This window comes from Chionomys nivalis, chromosome 5 (genome assembly GCF_950005125.1).
Source record: "Chionomys nivalis chromosome 5, mChiNiv1.1, whole genome shotgun sequence".
NCBI lineage: Eukaryota > Metazoa > Chordata > Mammalia > Rodentia > Cricetidae > Chionomys > Chionomys nivalis.
Genome location: NC_080090.1, coordinates 85,416,867 through 85,432,135, shown reverse-complemented (window position 1 = coordinate 85,432,135; position 15,269 = coordinate 85,416,867). Strand labels below are relative to the sequence as shown.

General features: G+C 41.1%; 2 protein-coding genes across 2 annotated transcripts; both read right to left on the bottom strand.

Moving 5' to 3' along the window:
- Window positions 1-6,286: 6,286 nt before the first annotated feature.
- Window positions 6,287-12,849, bottom strand: LOC130874211 (uncharacterized). Its single transcript, XM_057769180.1, has 2 exons — window positions 12,716-12,849; window positions 6,287-6,878 (listed from the first exon to the last, which is right to left on the bottom strand). The coding sequence occupies exon 2, from the start codon at window positions 6,389-6,391 to the stop codon at window positions 6,293-6,295; it is 99 nt and encodes a 32-aa protein (XP_057625163.1). The 5' UTR covers window positions 6,392-6,878; window positions 12,716-12,849; the 3' UTR covers window positions 6,287-6,292.
- On the bottom strand, window positions 6,843-12,678 carry Zbed6 (zinc finger BED-type containing 6). Its single transcript, XM_057769177.1, has one exon. The coding sequence runs from the start codon at window positions 11,069-11,071 to the stop codon at window positions 8,132-8,134; it is 2,940 nt and encodes a 979-aa protein (XP_057625160.1). The 5' UTR covers window positions 11,072-12,678; the 3' UTR covers window positions 6,843-8,131.
- Window positions 12,850-15,269: the final 2,420 nt, after the last annotated feature.

Here is a 15,269-nt window from a genome sequence, read left to right as displayed (position 1 = left end):
ACACACACACATACATACATAACATCTTTCACACCTTTAATTCCAGCACTCCAGAGGCAGAAGCAGGCAGATCTCTGTGTATTCAAGGCCAGCCAGGTCTACAACAGTGAGTTCCAGGACAGTCAGGGCAACATTGAGAAACACTATCTCGAAAACCAAAAAGAAATAAAAGGGGAAAGGAGGGCTAGAGAGATGGCTCAGCAGTTAAGAGTACTGGCTGTTCATCCAGAGGTTCTACGATCAATTCCAGCAACCACATGGTGGCTCACGACCATCTATAGTGGGATCTGATGCCCTCTTCTGGCATAAAAGTGTACAGGCAAATGGAGCACTCAAAATAATTTTTTTATTGATTTTTACTGAGTTCTACATTTTTTTCTGCTCTCCCCCTTCAGCCCTCTCCCAAGGTCCCCATGCTCCTAATTTACTCAGGAGATCTTGTCTTTTTCTACTTTCTACTTCCCATGTAGATTATATCTATGTATGTCTCTCTTAGGGTCCTCATTGTTGTCTAAGTTTTCTGGAACTGTGGTTTGTAGGCTGGTTTTCTTTGCTTTATGTTTAAAAACCACCTATGAGTGAGTACATGTGATAATTGTCTTTCTGTGTCTGGGTTACCTCACTCAAAATAATGTTTTCTAGCTCCATCCATTTTCCTGCAAAATTCAAGCTGTCGTTATTTTTTTTCTGCTGTGTAAACACACCACATTTTTCTTATCCATTCTTCGATCAAGGGGCATTTAGGTTGTTTCCAGGTTCTGGCTATGACAAACAAAGCTGCTATGAACATAGTTGAGCATATGTCCTTGTGGCACTATTGAGCATCCTTTTTTTTTTAAAAAAAAAAAAAAAGGTAAATAGAAATAATTTAAGGAAGGGTATGGCTTAGATAGATACATAGGCCTAGTGGTACACACTGGTAATTCCAGTGACTCAGGAAGTTGAGGCAGGAAGATGGTAAGTTCAAAGCCAACTTAATGAAAGATTGGTCTCAAAACGAGTAAAAACAGGACTGGGGAATGCAGCTTAGTGGCCAATTTTTGGCCCAGCATGCCCAAGACCTCAGGTTCATCCTTGGGAGTGTTTTACTAAGTTGAGAGAGATCTACCACAGCTGACCAAACAGAAGTTATGAAAACATGAATTACATTTTGGAGGGAGATTATTTGCAACCTATACTGCAAAATTCCCTCAAAGTCAGGCAAAGTATAGAGAGATTAAACTTTAACAGAAAGAAAATTTTATATATATCTGTAACCCTGAGCGTCCTTGGCTTTTGTTATATAATAAATAAATCAATAAATTGACAATATTCAAGACAATGGCAAAATCTAGAAACAAAAAATTGCTAGCAATCTAATATAAAAAATCCTAAATCAAGTCATATAATAATAAATTTATTAAGTATTAAATGGAAGTAGCAAAAAATATCAGGCTGCTGAGAAAAACAAGGTGCCTGTTCTAAAGAAAACAGCCTTTTCAAATAGGACACAAGATGAGCTGGACAGTTAATGTTGGAGAGAAGGAGCATCTTCAAGAACACAGCACTGATACAAACAAACCACCACGAGAGGGAAGAACCTCTCTAGTGTCTTTCCTCGATTGCCATCTAACCCAGGCAGTTGACAGTGGAAATGCAACACACTTAAGAGATCACACACAAGACAGGGCCCAGAATCCAATGCGCATGCCCAAGATAGAGCTAAACTCTTCCAGAGGACCTAGCTTCAATTCCCAGCACTCCAGGGAATCTGATTCCTGCTTTCTAGCCTCTACAGGCACCAGACACGTGGTACTGAGTCATACATACAGGCAAAATATTGTCCCATACAAAATAATTAAAATAACAAGAGACAAAAGGGTGTATTACATGAAATTTCAGGGAATTCAATGCTCAGACCTTAGAACTCTCAGAAGCAGGAGTGGGGCAGGCAGAGCAGAGAATGAGCCTGGCTGACTGCCTTTCCAGACACTTAGTGGTAGACCTCTACATAAAGACTACTAACAAGTGACACTCAGACCTCTCAAACACAAGTCTAGATAGTAGGCATCAGATCTTAGAGGAGACTATGATCAAAGATTGAGCCTTATTTCATTTTTGAAAAAAATCTCAAAAAGTATACCATCAATGTCAATGCATTCTTGGGGGAGAGGAGGTGGACATTATTTAAACAAATGTTCTATTAATAAAAAAAATTAATGTGAGAAAAAAAGAACAAAACTATGCCACACACTTTGATGTTTCAAAGGTTTTTGTTGTTTGAAGGGGTCTCAATACAGTTTTGCAGGCTGACCAAACCTATTATCCTCTGCCTCTACTTTCCATTTGCTAAGATCATGGATCACGAGACATATCCAGCTGAAAAAATGTTAAGAAAAATTATGATCCTAATGAAGACATCCAAAGTAAAGGACTAGCTAAGTGACCTATCATACAGTAGAAAGAGTGACAGTGCATGACCTGAATGGTTTATTACAGAACTAAGAATGGTTTAATGTTAGGAAATAAAAACTAAAAATAATGAAAACAAAATGCTTAAGACGACATCAAAAAGGAAAGTATAATGGCTAAATAACCAAGTCAAAATGCCAACACTCATTCCTGATTAGGGATGGGGAGAAGCCAGAAGACAGGTCAGTGGAAAAAGTCCTTGTTCACACAAGCACGAGGATCTGAGTTCAGATTCTCAGAATCTAAGTAAAGCCAGTCAGTCACACAAACCTGTAATTCCAGGGCTCCTACTAAAGATGGAAAGAAGAGATAGGAGAACCTCAGGGATCTCTTCTGGGCCAGTTAGCATGGCACAAAGAGGTGAGCCAAGACCCTACCTGAAGCAACATCCAAAGTTCTTCTCTGACCACTGCACAGATTCATGTGTGTGCACAGATGCATGATATGCACACGTTAAGCAAGCACACACACAACACAAAGAAACTTTGGTGTTAAAAAGTTAAGTGTGGTGATACATAGGTCTTCCTCAGCTACATATTGAGTTGAGGCCAGTATGGGCTATAGGAGACGCCCTAGGTCAATAAAGACAAAACAAAACCACAAAGAACTCCAAGCCAAACAAACCTTATCTACTAGGAAATTACAAGAAACTACAACCACCACCTCCCTCCCCTGTTCTGAGACAGGGCTAAGAGTTCATTTATTTCAGGTTGATGAAGGATCACAGGTAGGCAACCCATGCTTGGTTTATGCTGTCAGTGAAACTAACCCATGACTTTATAGATATTTGGCAGACATTGTCTAAGTGAGCCCCTCACACGGGTGTGTGGTGCACACACGCACATGCACAGACAAAGGAATACTCTTCGCATCACTCAACTCCAATCCAGTATTCTAGTCTAGGCATGAGTTTGAGGAACACAAAACTAAATAAACCAGGGGGCAGTGGGCACGCCTTTAATCCCAGCACTCAGGTGGCAAAGGCAGGCGGATCTGAGTGGAGGCCAGTCTGGTCTACAAGAGTCCCAGGTCAGCCAGGGCTACACAGAGAAACCCTGGGGCCCACGGGAGTGGGGAGGATGGGGACGGACAAGACAGGAGAAGATCATTTGAGACAAACACACATACAATCCAGTGCCTGCAAATTACCAAACAACAAACAACTAACCAGAAAGTATGGAAAACAGCAAAACTATAAATAAGAAAGATACCCTCAAAACAGTAAATTTGTCCCATTCAGGTAACAATTTGGAGTAAGGCTATGAAAGATGAAGAAAATGAAGCAAGCAAGAACCATATTAAATATAAAATCAAAAGCTGAGCAGTGTCTAGAAACAGAAGACCTGGGTAATTCATAATTGGGACAATAGAGGATTAAGGAAATTACTTCACCAACCAAATAAAGAACATCTTGAAAACAATTCAAAATACCAAAGAGAATTTCTTCCTGCAATTCGAGACTGTAAAATCAAATATCAATAACTGAGAAAAATAAAGGTCATTTAAAGAGAACGGAAGAAGGTTGGAGAGATGGCTCAGAGGTTAAAGTGCCCGCTGTGCAAGCACTAAGTTTGGATCCCCAGGACCCACAGAAATGACCACACGGGCATGGCAGTCCTCATCTAACAAGTCCATCCCTGAAAGTGTTACAAGGAAGCTCCAGAACAAGCTAGCTGTTCAGATATCTCCAAACCAGCCTATCACTGAGATCTGGGTTTGACTGGAAGACAGATAGTGGATGAGCCTCAACATAATCTTGAGGCCTCCACATGCACCCCACAAACATGCAAGCACACACATACATACTACACATGTGAAAATGGAAAGAAAAAAAGGAATGGAAGAGTTTTGCTCCACCTGATACAGATTAGTATAAAAATAGTTAAATGCAGAATACAAACAACTATACAAATCAGCAATGCAAAAGGCAATAAATTTGGTTATAAAAAGTTTGAAATTAACAGTAAAGCCAGCTACTTGGGGAAAAAAAGTCTCTCTCTCTCTCTCTTTTTTTTTTGGTTTTTCGAGACAGGGTTTCTCTGTGGTGTTGGAGCCTGCCCTGGAACTAGCTCTTGTAGACCAGGCTGGTCTCGAACTCACAGAGATCCGCCTGCCTCTGCCTCCCAAGTGCTGGGATTTAAGGCGTGTGCCCCATAATGGCAGAAGTATCAGATCCTTAATTAGAGTACTTTTAATGTATATTAAAAAAAATTCAGAACTCATAAATGCACTCAGCAAAACGACAAGCCACATCTGATAATGTCTCCCCTACTTGCAGAGGGGTTATGTCATGTAACTGTAATCCTTAAACAGCATTTAAATATTAGTTTATAACCAACTACATATTGAGTAAAAATCTTTCCTATAATACTAAAATTAAAAACCACTAACAACAAAAGTAATAAAAAGAGAAAACATTTATCATCATCTATTTAACATTTAACATCTATCAGCAAAATAGCCAAAGATTTGCTATCTTTACTACAAGGGATACAATCAAGAGCATCCACAAATAAGCCAGACCTCAGCTGTTCAGTAAATTGTTAGTTCTTCAGAGGGCAAGGTAACTGTTCTATGAATGAACTGGCTCTAAGTTCACACAGATGTGTGCATCAAACTGTTACTGGATGCAGGGCTTTTGTTTACCATGGCAAAACCTTCAGTATCGCCCAGTTGAGTTATACATTACATTATGACACATCCATACAGTGAAATATATACTACATAGCTACTGAGAAAACAAAACAGAGCCACTTGTATGGACAAGGAGCTATTTGGTAACAGATTAACAATGCTTTTCTCCAAGGAAACAGAATTATAGAATTTCTTATTGGCTCCAGGAAGAAGAAAGAAGAAAGTTAGTTTCCAACCAAAAAAATTAAAAGCTTATAAAAAATTTACAAGAGAAAAAAATCCAAACAATGGCATTTGAATCTGTTATTAGTTCAGCATGCCCTAAGTTACAGTGTTTACTCCTCTCATAATAAAAGGCCCATCCCCACTTACATTAGCTGGTTGCTCTCAACAGGAACATCTGTGTCTTCACTGAGTTCCAAGCTATTACGCCTGTAGGTCGAACCAACACTCAATCCATGAATTAATAATAATGAGGTAGAAAGAATTTTCTTCCTCACATTGCCAAGGAAACCTCTCAGCCACAATTGAAACACAGGACGTGTTTTTAAAACATCTTTAAAACATCTCCCAACTCCTGGAAGATCAAGTCCATTTGCATAACCTCTGTCAGACTGGAGACAGCTAGCACTAGTTATCTCCTCAAAAATGAATGTTCATTTAAAGATGAACTCGAGAGTCAAAGAATAATAATAAAAAAAAAAGAATCCATCTTCCATAGCTGAGCAATACAATTAAAAAATAAAAAGATGAAAAAAATTAAAAAACGAAAAAACAAAAAGCAAAAGCAAAAAAACACCACCAAAATTCAATAAGATCCAATTTCAGGTCTTCAAGATTTCTTCACCTATTAAGAAAAAAAACAGAAACCTTCCCCCATCTTTATTATCTGTATAATAAAAGCATACTGTATGTAAAAATATAAAGTGTTTTATGTATATAATATGCACATACATATATATTAACAGGCTTATACACACACACACACGTACAGAAATAAAACATTTGGGTAATTATCCTTTTAAAATATAAAAGCCTCCAGATTTGGGTTCATTACAAAAATAGTGAACTTACTCTTATATCAACGTACCATGAAGCTAATGCTACTGAATTTTACCCAGCCACAAAATCAAGATGAAAAGAAATCCATATATATGGATACACTGATATTTATGTCAATGTCTATGATACGTATTAACAATCATTATCAGGGAGTGTTTAACCAAAAAAGGTAGAAGCAAATAGTTACAGAGTAACTACGAAGTGGGGCAGCCAGCTGAAGAAGGCAGAGCAGCATTATAGCCATCCCCAACCAGCTCAGGCAAAACACAAGACGCTAAAGGAAGCTACTTCTCCTCCTTTAAAACAAGACAAGCATCACTGGCATGGCATTCAATGCTGGCCCTGCAAGGGCTTGTTGATACACTAGTTCCAAATTCTTTACTATTGATGGTTATAGCTAAAGATGTCACTCCAGTTGGTAACAGGGTAAATTTGGGGAAGATGAAATTTCACTTCACAATGAGTGGTACATTCACCATTTAAGAATTTAAAAATTGAAAAAAAAAAAAGTTACTTCAATACACAGAAATGAGTTTCAAAACCAGCCCAGTAACAAAGCCATTTTGATTCTTATGTAATAAATACTACATACTTTCTAGGCTAAATCTTGCCAAATACTATCCAAGACAAAACTAAAATCAAGACTTTAAAAAAAAAAGTGGACACCTTTTACTCACACTTAATACTAGTCAATTTTCCAGGAATTTTTTGGGCAGGGAATATCCCCAAATCTAAAATGAAAAAAAGGAAAAATTGGGATCTTACATTAGTTACTCAGTCCGAAACGTCTGACAGACTTAATAAAAGTCATTATTTTCTGGCCTTCCACTCAGTCACAGAAACAGACTCAGAGTGGAAAGGAACCAGCAGGGCCACTGAGATTAGTTCACTCATTCCAACAACGCTGCCTAACACAGTAAAATATAACTGTTTAGTTCAGTTAATATAGTGGCCCAAACTTCAGTTAGGAATACTATGCTATGGACCATAAAGAACCCTTTTAAAAAAAAATGAACAAACTATAGAAATATTCTCTGGGAAACTCATACTGGGTTTGCTATTTTCATGGGATTTGCATTCTAAATACCAATTGATTTTTTTCAAATAACATTTAATGGTTTTTACTAATAGATTAGACAAAGACACCTATATAATCCCTTTTTTTGTACTATATTACAAAACTAAAAAAGTCATTTTTATCTAATTGTTTTGTAATCTTTCCCTTTTATACAGACTTAGTCCTAAATATCCAGGGCAATTTTATCTTATCCAGTCATTTGACAATATAAATAGACCAGTATGAGGTAATTATGAATTCCTAAAGATGAAATAATTTTGTGGGTTTATTCTGTCAAGCTGTATCAGGGTTTTAAAGAAATCAAAAAAATAGGGAAGGGAAAAAATATGTTAGTGCAGCCACTAACACATTCTAAATGCCTTTGTGCTCACAGAAGTCCTGAATCACTATATTTAAACAAATCACCGATTTCAGAGTAATCAAACCTCCATGTTGGAAGAAATGTTTACTCTAATTGTTCAGTCTACCAACCAGATATACCTAAGCCCTTCAGAGCTGCACTGCATTTTCTCATTAACACTCTTTTCTCGTTCAACTGGTATGACACTTTGATAGATATTAGCTACACTGAGTTAACAACTGTGGAATCTTCAAAGTTAATCTTCATCTTATCATCATCATATTGCCTCTGCCGAGTTTTCAGCCTTTTTGTACTTTTAGATTTCCCCAGGTTTTGCATTTTTGTAAGACAGGATCTTAAGATGTTGGCCCGGCTGGTCTCAAACTTTCGTGCTAAAGTTATAACCCAGCCTCACCATCTCAAATAGCCAGGAATACAGGCACCCATGACCACACCCCAGCTGTTTTTTTAAAAGAATAAATAGTATGACTACATAATAACAATAGCAATAAGATATAGTTATATAGCAAAAGCTGCTTATTTTAAGTAGAAAAAGAAAGAAGAAATTAAGGTAATATTTCTTTTTCATTGTTCTGAACAGCCTTATTTTCAGGGTTGCAGCTCAGAATCAATGTAGAATAGTCATAGTTAACATTCTCCAAGTTCATTTTCAGAAATATCAGCTGTTCTATATTATCAAAGTCCATGTTCATCATCTGCTTTGGATGAAAGTGGCTGTTTGTGGTAAACATGCACTCAGATTGCCAACTACACATGGGGCAACTCAGATACTGAATGGCAACTTGGGTTAAAGCTGGCCATATGCTCACCTTCCTCTGCCAGTAAACCAAAGGGTCATCACCTCCTGAGAGCTCTGAATACTTCTCTTTGAAGTATTCATCCACTACTGCTACAGCACAGGGGAACAAGAAGCTTTTGCTTCCAATAGCAGCACTGTCTGTGGCTGAGCTATCCATAGAACCTGAATTGGAGGTGCCTTCTTTTATAGAAGCAAATGAATCAGTTCCTAATCTAACTAAAGAGCCAGGAGCTTCCGAGGTTGCAATTTGGTAGGCCTCGGGCGAAGATTCCATATAATTACAAACCTCTTCTGCAAGGATCTGTTTGTAAGTTTCTAAATCAGCACCTTGAGGGAAAAAGTCTTCCAAACTGTTCTTAAAACAAGGATCTAACAAAGTAGCCAAGATACAATGCTTGGATTTGAGCATGGCACTTAGTAGGGCATCAGTTTCAAGTTTCAAAGATAAACTGTCCACCAGATTGAGAGCCTGAGTAATACCTCTGACTTGAAAATCTTCTCTGAGCCTCTGCAGGGAAAAGAGGAGATGATGGATTAGGGGTAGCACCTGATTCAATCCCGTGGTCTTTACACTCACTTTCTGGGTGGCCTCCTCAAATGGCTTAAGAATATCACAAACGTATGTCATTAGAGTCCACTGAAGGGAGGTAAGCACAACTCCACTGGCTCTACCCAGACTGTGGTGAACAGAGTAGCAATGCTCTAAAAGCCATTTTAACATATAAAAAGTGGAAATCCAGTGGCCAGTTTCATCCTGCTTCAGATTCTTCCATGGAAGCTGGTGATCATTTTGGAACTCTTGTAGTATCTGGCGGGCTTTGACTGAATGGCTAAAATGATGACAGGTTTTTCTGGCAGCCACTAACATATTCTCAATGCTTTTGTGCTCACAGAAGAAGTCCTGAATCACTATATTTAAACAATGCAGGAAGCATGGCACATGGGTAAAACCACCACTTTTGATTGCATGTACCACATTAGAGGAATTGTCAGAAACAATGAAGCTAGGGATAAGGAAATTAGGAGAAAGCCACAGACCAATCTGGTCATTTAATTCTTGTAAAATGTTAGTTATCAAACAGTCTTTGGCTAATCCTGTAACACAAAGTACTGCCCACTTTCTAAAATTGGGGGTCCTACCACTACTCGGGGAAGATGCAGTTTCCAAAGAGACCCAATGTACAGTCACAATAAAATAGTCAGTGGAAGGGTCATGGGTCCATATGTCAACAGTCAAGTGGATCTTTTGGCTTTGAACATTCTCTAAAGTTAAGAAAATTTGTTCTCTAACAGAATCATACAACTGAGGTACAGCTTTGGTGAAAAAGTAAGTCTCCGAGGGCAATCTATAGTCAGGAGCAACAATCCGTAGGAACCTCTGAAAAGCTGGGGTTGAGAAATAGTTGTAAGGATGCATATCTTCCACAATCATCTGAATAACTGCCTGGCTTATCTGACTGGAAGCTGCATTTTCACAAGGCGCTGGTGTTTCTCTCTCTTGTGCACACACCAGATTACCTTGCTCAGCAACAGGAACAGGACTCTCAGATCTATTTTCAACTTCTAAAACAGGAGGTTCATCAGTATCAGAGTCACTAAGGTCCTCAGCTGTTAAATCCTGGCTGCCTGATGACTTCTCTCCATGCAAAGTATCATTCAAGAGATCGCTGCTCTCAGTCTCAGTCTCATCTAATCCATTTCCAATAGCACCATTGTCTTTGTTGGCAACTGCCCAATGGATGGGATGTGTGGCTTGAAGGTGTCGTTGAAGTGTTGATGTTCCTAAGTGGGAACCCGGCCTACCCCGGCTCACACTTCTTTTACATATGTTACACACAGCTCTTGAGATGTGCTGAGGATCAGTATAAAAAAAATTCCAAACTGCAGATGTCTTGGCTCTGGTTCCAGGAATTAAGGCATGCTTGACAATGTTGCTTTTGATGAGAAATCTCCCTCTTTTTGCCCTCAGGGCGTCAGATGCTGATTTATCACGTTTCTTACCCATTCTGTTTTCATCTAATGAATCAGTAGGAATATACTCAAAGCTTCCATTGCTTTCAGGAGAAGAAGGAGATAAAGATAAATCCAAGGTAAAGTCCTCCTCCCCATTAGTGACTCCATACTTGTTGGCCCTGGTCCAGTGAGGAGAATGCCTTGCCTGCAGATGTCGTTGGAGAGTAGACGTACCAAGATGGCTGCCTGGCTTACCCCTGCTGACACTTTTCTCACACAGGTTACAAATAGCTCTCCAGGTGTACTGGGGGTCAACATGAAAGAAGTGCCATACAATGGAGGTCTTGGCTCTGGTACTAGGTAGATAAATTTGCTTTTCTATATTGCTCTCAAAAAGACTTTCTTCATCTTGCTCAGGGGCACTGGAAGCTACCAAAGCAGGAGCATCTGCAACAGGTCTTCCAGACCCCAAATCTTTACTAAACTTTTTGGCAAGGATTAGTTTTTTTCGGCGCCTTTTCCCCTTAATTCGCAAGCCCTTCTTTCTTTTCTTCTTAGCAGGCAATTTTGTCTCTTTATTCACTCCTTCGGCCACCATTTTCCCCTCTACCACATCATCTTCTGGATTCGAATTAATGGAAACACATCCCAGAATCCCAGCATCACTAAAAGTACTGCATCTTCTGCCAGGAGAAATCGAGGAAACTGGGCCACTTAAAGTACATACACTCATTCTCTGTATCTCCAAAATCTGTACCAGAACCTTTCCGTGGGTTCACGACTCCGGCAAACACACAGCTGGCCCTCTCCACTTGCATTACCTTTCCTCCAGTTTCTATGGAGTCAAATTCCCTTTCAACCAATGACTTCCAAGCCAGGTTATTTTTGGAGGAAAAATGGCAGCAATGGAGAACATTCCCAAACTCTGTCTTGCAAGGCTTTAGGAGAGTCCTTTAAACTTTCTGAATTCAAATAGTCCAGTGTCCTCATGTTATAGAAAAAACAACTGAGGCCCATTTTCCCACAGTCATGGAATCTGGAGCAGCTAAGGGGCAAGTCTTCCAAATCGAAGGTTCATATTAAAGCTGCTGTATCAAGAACTTCATCTGCTGAAAACGCCTTCAGTTTTTAAAATATGTACTTTTAATGAACCCACATGGCAACAACATTTATTTTCCATTAATTTGGGGATTGTTTTCAGGAATTTCGCTTAAACATAGCGCATCATTCGACAGTCCTCATTTTGGACTGTGATTTGCCAATACAACCCGAAAAGTCAATTCTGGACAGCTAAATCAGACTCCACACAGTGGTCATTAGCAGTGAACTCTAGCTGTGTGCCCTTCCTGTTCTGACATTCTGAAATATGTAGGTGGCTGAAAAAAAATTATCTGGAAATAAAATTTTAAAACAAGGTAACAAACTATAATTTTCATTTACAGCTTCTATCAAGAGTTCATATTTTCAGACTGATGCAAAGCGTTACAGCCTGTTCGCAACTCACAAATCGGACCTTCTATGAGGAACAGAGCTAAAGAGAGCTTTAAACCACTTCCATTCGTTTTCCGTGGACTCCCCCCCTCCCCTGCCCCCAATACCAACACGTTTACCCTACGAAAGCATGGCTATCACTAGCTCCACAGCTGCCTTCTCAGGGTTCAGAACCAAAGCCTGGTAGATGTCAACAAAACGAGCCTTCCCCATAGGGATCCGCACCGATTATGGGCGTCTAAGGGGTGTTCTTCATTACGGTCTCACCAATCCTACAAGAACGAAGAGTCCCTGTAGCTCTTGACTTCGAAGATGAGGGCTGGGGCGGGGAATGGCTACAGGACACCAGAGATCGACTATGTGTGTGGAATATGAGAAAAATCTCCAAAGTAATAGGACCCTAGAGAGGAATGAGAGTAGGTAAACTCGGGTCCAGGCACTCGCTCTGATTTAGGGAGTGAAAACCGGCTAACTAAAAAAACTGATGCAGGGAAGAAAGCAACCTAGTAGTCTGTTCCCGCTCAAGGGGTCCGAAACAGTCGCTCTACTGGGGCTACCCGGGAATCCCGGTTCGGGAACACCGGATGTGGGGGGAGGGGAAGAGGTTGGTAAGAGAGCAGGCGCCGTGGGGGTGGGGCGGAAGGGTGGGGGTGGGGAGGGTGGGAAAGTGAGCTGGAGTCTGGCTAGGAGCCTGGCGGGCCAGGGCCGCGGGCGGGAGCCCCGGTGGCTGCCGCGCTGACGGGCCCAGCTCGGACTTCCCGGGCTAGGCCGAAACTCGGGCGAGGGGAGGCCGCTGCCACTCCCCTCGCCCTCTCCTCACCCCCCAGGCCCCAAGTCACCCGGGAATCAAAAAACGGGTCTAGTTACCAGAGAACAGAAACTTTACCGAACCGATGACACTGTCTCCGGTTCCCGCGTGCTGCCACGTCTTTCTCTTTCCTTAGCCGCGGCCGCCCGCCGTCCTCACAGCAGCAGAACAAGCAGAAACCTAAGACTGCCAGCGTCAAAGATGGCGCCCGGCTACAGGCTGGGCTCTAAGGCTGGGCCAGTAAAAGTGCCAGCGCGACGCAAAGCGCAGGCATTCTGGGAGTTGTAGTTTCCTCTATGAGGCGAGCCTTAAGATGGCTTCTTGGGTCATAGGGTCGTGGCGCTAGGGAGGCGGGCGGACGTGACTTTATTTCTCTGGACTCCGGTGCCTCTCAGAAAATTACTCTTCACAAAAGTATTTGTTTTGTTATAAAATCGCAGTATATAATCAAGAAAACTTGTTTTTAACCGAAGTTTGAATAATGAATAACTCGTCCAAACTTGATATAAATTTAACTAAGGAACTGGAGAGATGGCTCAGAGGTTAAAAACACTGACTGCTCTTTCAGAGGTCCTGAGTTCAATTCCCAGCAACCACATGATGGCTCACAGCCATTTATAATGAGATCTGGTGCCCTCTTCTAGCATTGTATACATATAAATAAATCCTAAATCTTAAATTTTAAATTAAATAAATTTAATTAAAAATCAGGGCTAAATGGGACTTTTGTGGCACATGCCTCGGAAGGCAGAGGCAGGCGAATCTCTGTAAATTCGAGGCCAGCCTGATCTACAGAGCGAGTTCCAGGACAGCCAAGGAGAAAGAGAGAGGGAGGGAGGGAGGGGGGGGGTAGGGGAGGGAAGGAGGGAGAGAGAGTGTGTGTGTGAGAAAGCGAGCCTGCTCTGGGGCAACACAGAGTTTATAATTCAGTCATCTAGTTGGTTTATAATCCCATCACCAGTTAAAACAATTCAGATGTGGAAAACAAGCTAGGCGTGGCAGAAACAGGAGGATCTCTGCGAGTTCAAGACCAGCCAGGTACATCTTGAGTTCCAGTATAAACAGGGTTATTTAGAAAGACCCTGTCTCACAAAAACAAAATAACAACAAAAACATACTGTAGGGTTGAGGATATATATAGTTTAGTGGCCCAGTGGTAGCATATATGACCAGCGATGCTCAGGGCTCTCATTTTGGGGAACTGCACTAACATTAAAGAAACTACTTTTTAGCCGGGCAGTGGTGGCATATGCCTTTAATCCCAGCACTCAGGAGGCAGAGGCAGGCGGATCTCTGTGAGTTCGAGACCAGCCTGGTCTACAAGAGCTAGTTCCAGGACAGGCTCCAAAACCACAGAGAAACCCTGTCTCGAAAAAACAAAACAAAAAAAAAAAACAAAAAAAAAAACAACAAAAAAAAAAGAAACTACTTTTCTCATGCACAGTTGTAAAACTCCTAGACAGGAAGTTGTACCCAGGAGGGTTTCCTTTATTTAATTACATTTTTCTGTTTGTTTTGATCTTTTGAGAGCAAAACACACTATGAAGCCCTAGCCTGGAACCTGCTCTGTAGACTACACTGGCCTCTAACCTTGGCAGTCCTGCTTCTGCCTGCCTCTTCAGTGCCAGGCTATCTCTTCATCTGCTATCATGCCTGGCTAGTTGATTTTCTTTCTTCAAATAAATGTGTGTAAGAAAAATAATTCATCTTGGTAAGAAAGTTACAAGGTAACACTGCAAAGCACGCTCTGTATAAGCCTGGTGGCCTCAGATCCCTGAATCCTTATAAGGTTCTCCTCCCACCTTTGAAGGCTTACTGTGGCAGGCTCACCAGTAATAGTAAAAAAAAAAATGAAACTAACATTGTGAAGGGACCCAGGGCTCTTAAATTCAACCCCCAGGTTAGGGAGTATCAGGAAGTTTAGGGAGATCTGGTGAGAGGGAGGAGATTTGTTTTTTTGTTTTTGTTTTTGTTTTTTGTTTTTTTTTTTTATTAAGGTTGGAGAGTGAAGAAGGAAAACAGACAAGCAATTGCCTCTCTTTCACTATTCACGTTATCCAGTACTTTCCCTTTTGAGTTTTACCAAAAACCTAAGCAGTAAGTAGACAGAGTAGAAAGTTAGAAGCTGTGCCAATCTCCGTTCTGGGAAATAATCTCGTGCTCATTTAGCATATAGCCTAACTTTTTATGTGCACTTTTATGTATTTCATGGGTAGATTAGAGACTAAGATCTCCCGTGGGAGAGCAGATCTCCAAACCCTGCTTAGAAGGCAACATTTTCCGCACTTTGGGTGAAAGACAGAGCTTAGTTACTGAGGTAAAGCAGGAGACAGCGCGCTGGACTACTCTAGGTCCCTGCCTGGAAAGGCCATGCCTCCGTTCTTCGGTAGTTTACTGATGACACAGATCAACACAGGTATGAGAGGGGGCCAAACAAGGGCCAGATAGTAAGGGAAGGCTGAGTTCCACCCACCACACGGCTCGCTGCAGCCACTCAGGGAACTGTGCCATCCCTGCCTGGGACTGGCTGCTCCCAGGACCCACTGCCTGCTGCCACTTTGGGGACCTGTGCATGGTCTCATGGCGCGCTGCCTGCTGCAGCCACTTGGGGATCCACAGCATTTCACTTTCA

What these genes read in the sequence shown, in the direction of transcription:
- LOC130874211 (XM_057769180.1), bottom strand. Translation starts at nt 6,391, where the DNA reads ATGGCTATAATGCTGCTCTGCCTTCTTCAGCTGGCTGCCCCACTTCGT.
- Zbed6 (XM_057769177.1), bottom strand. Translation starts at nt 11,071, where the DNA reads ATGAGTGTATGTACTTTAAGTGGCCCAGTTTCCTCGATTTCTCCTGGC.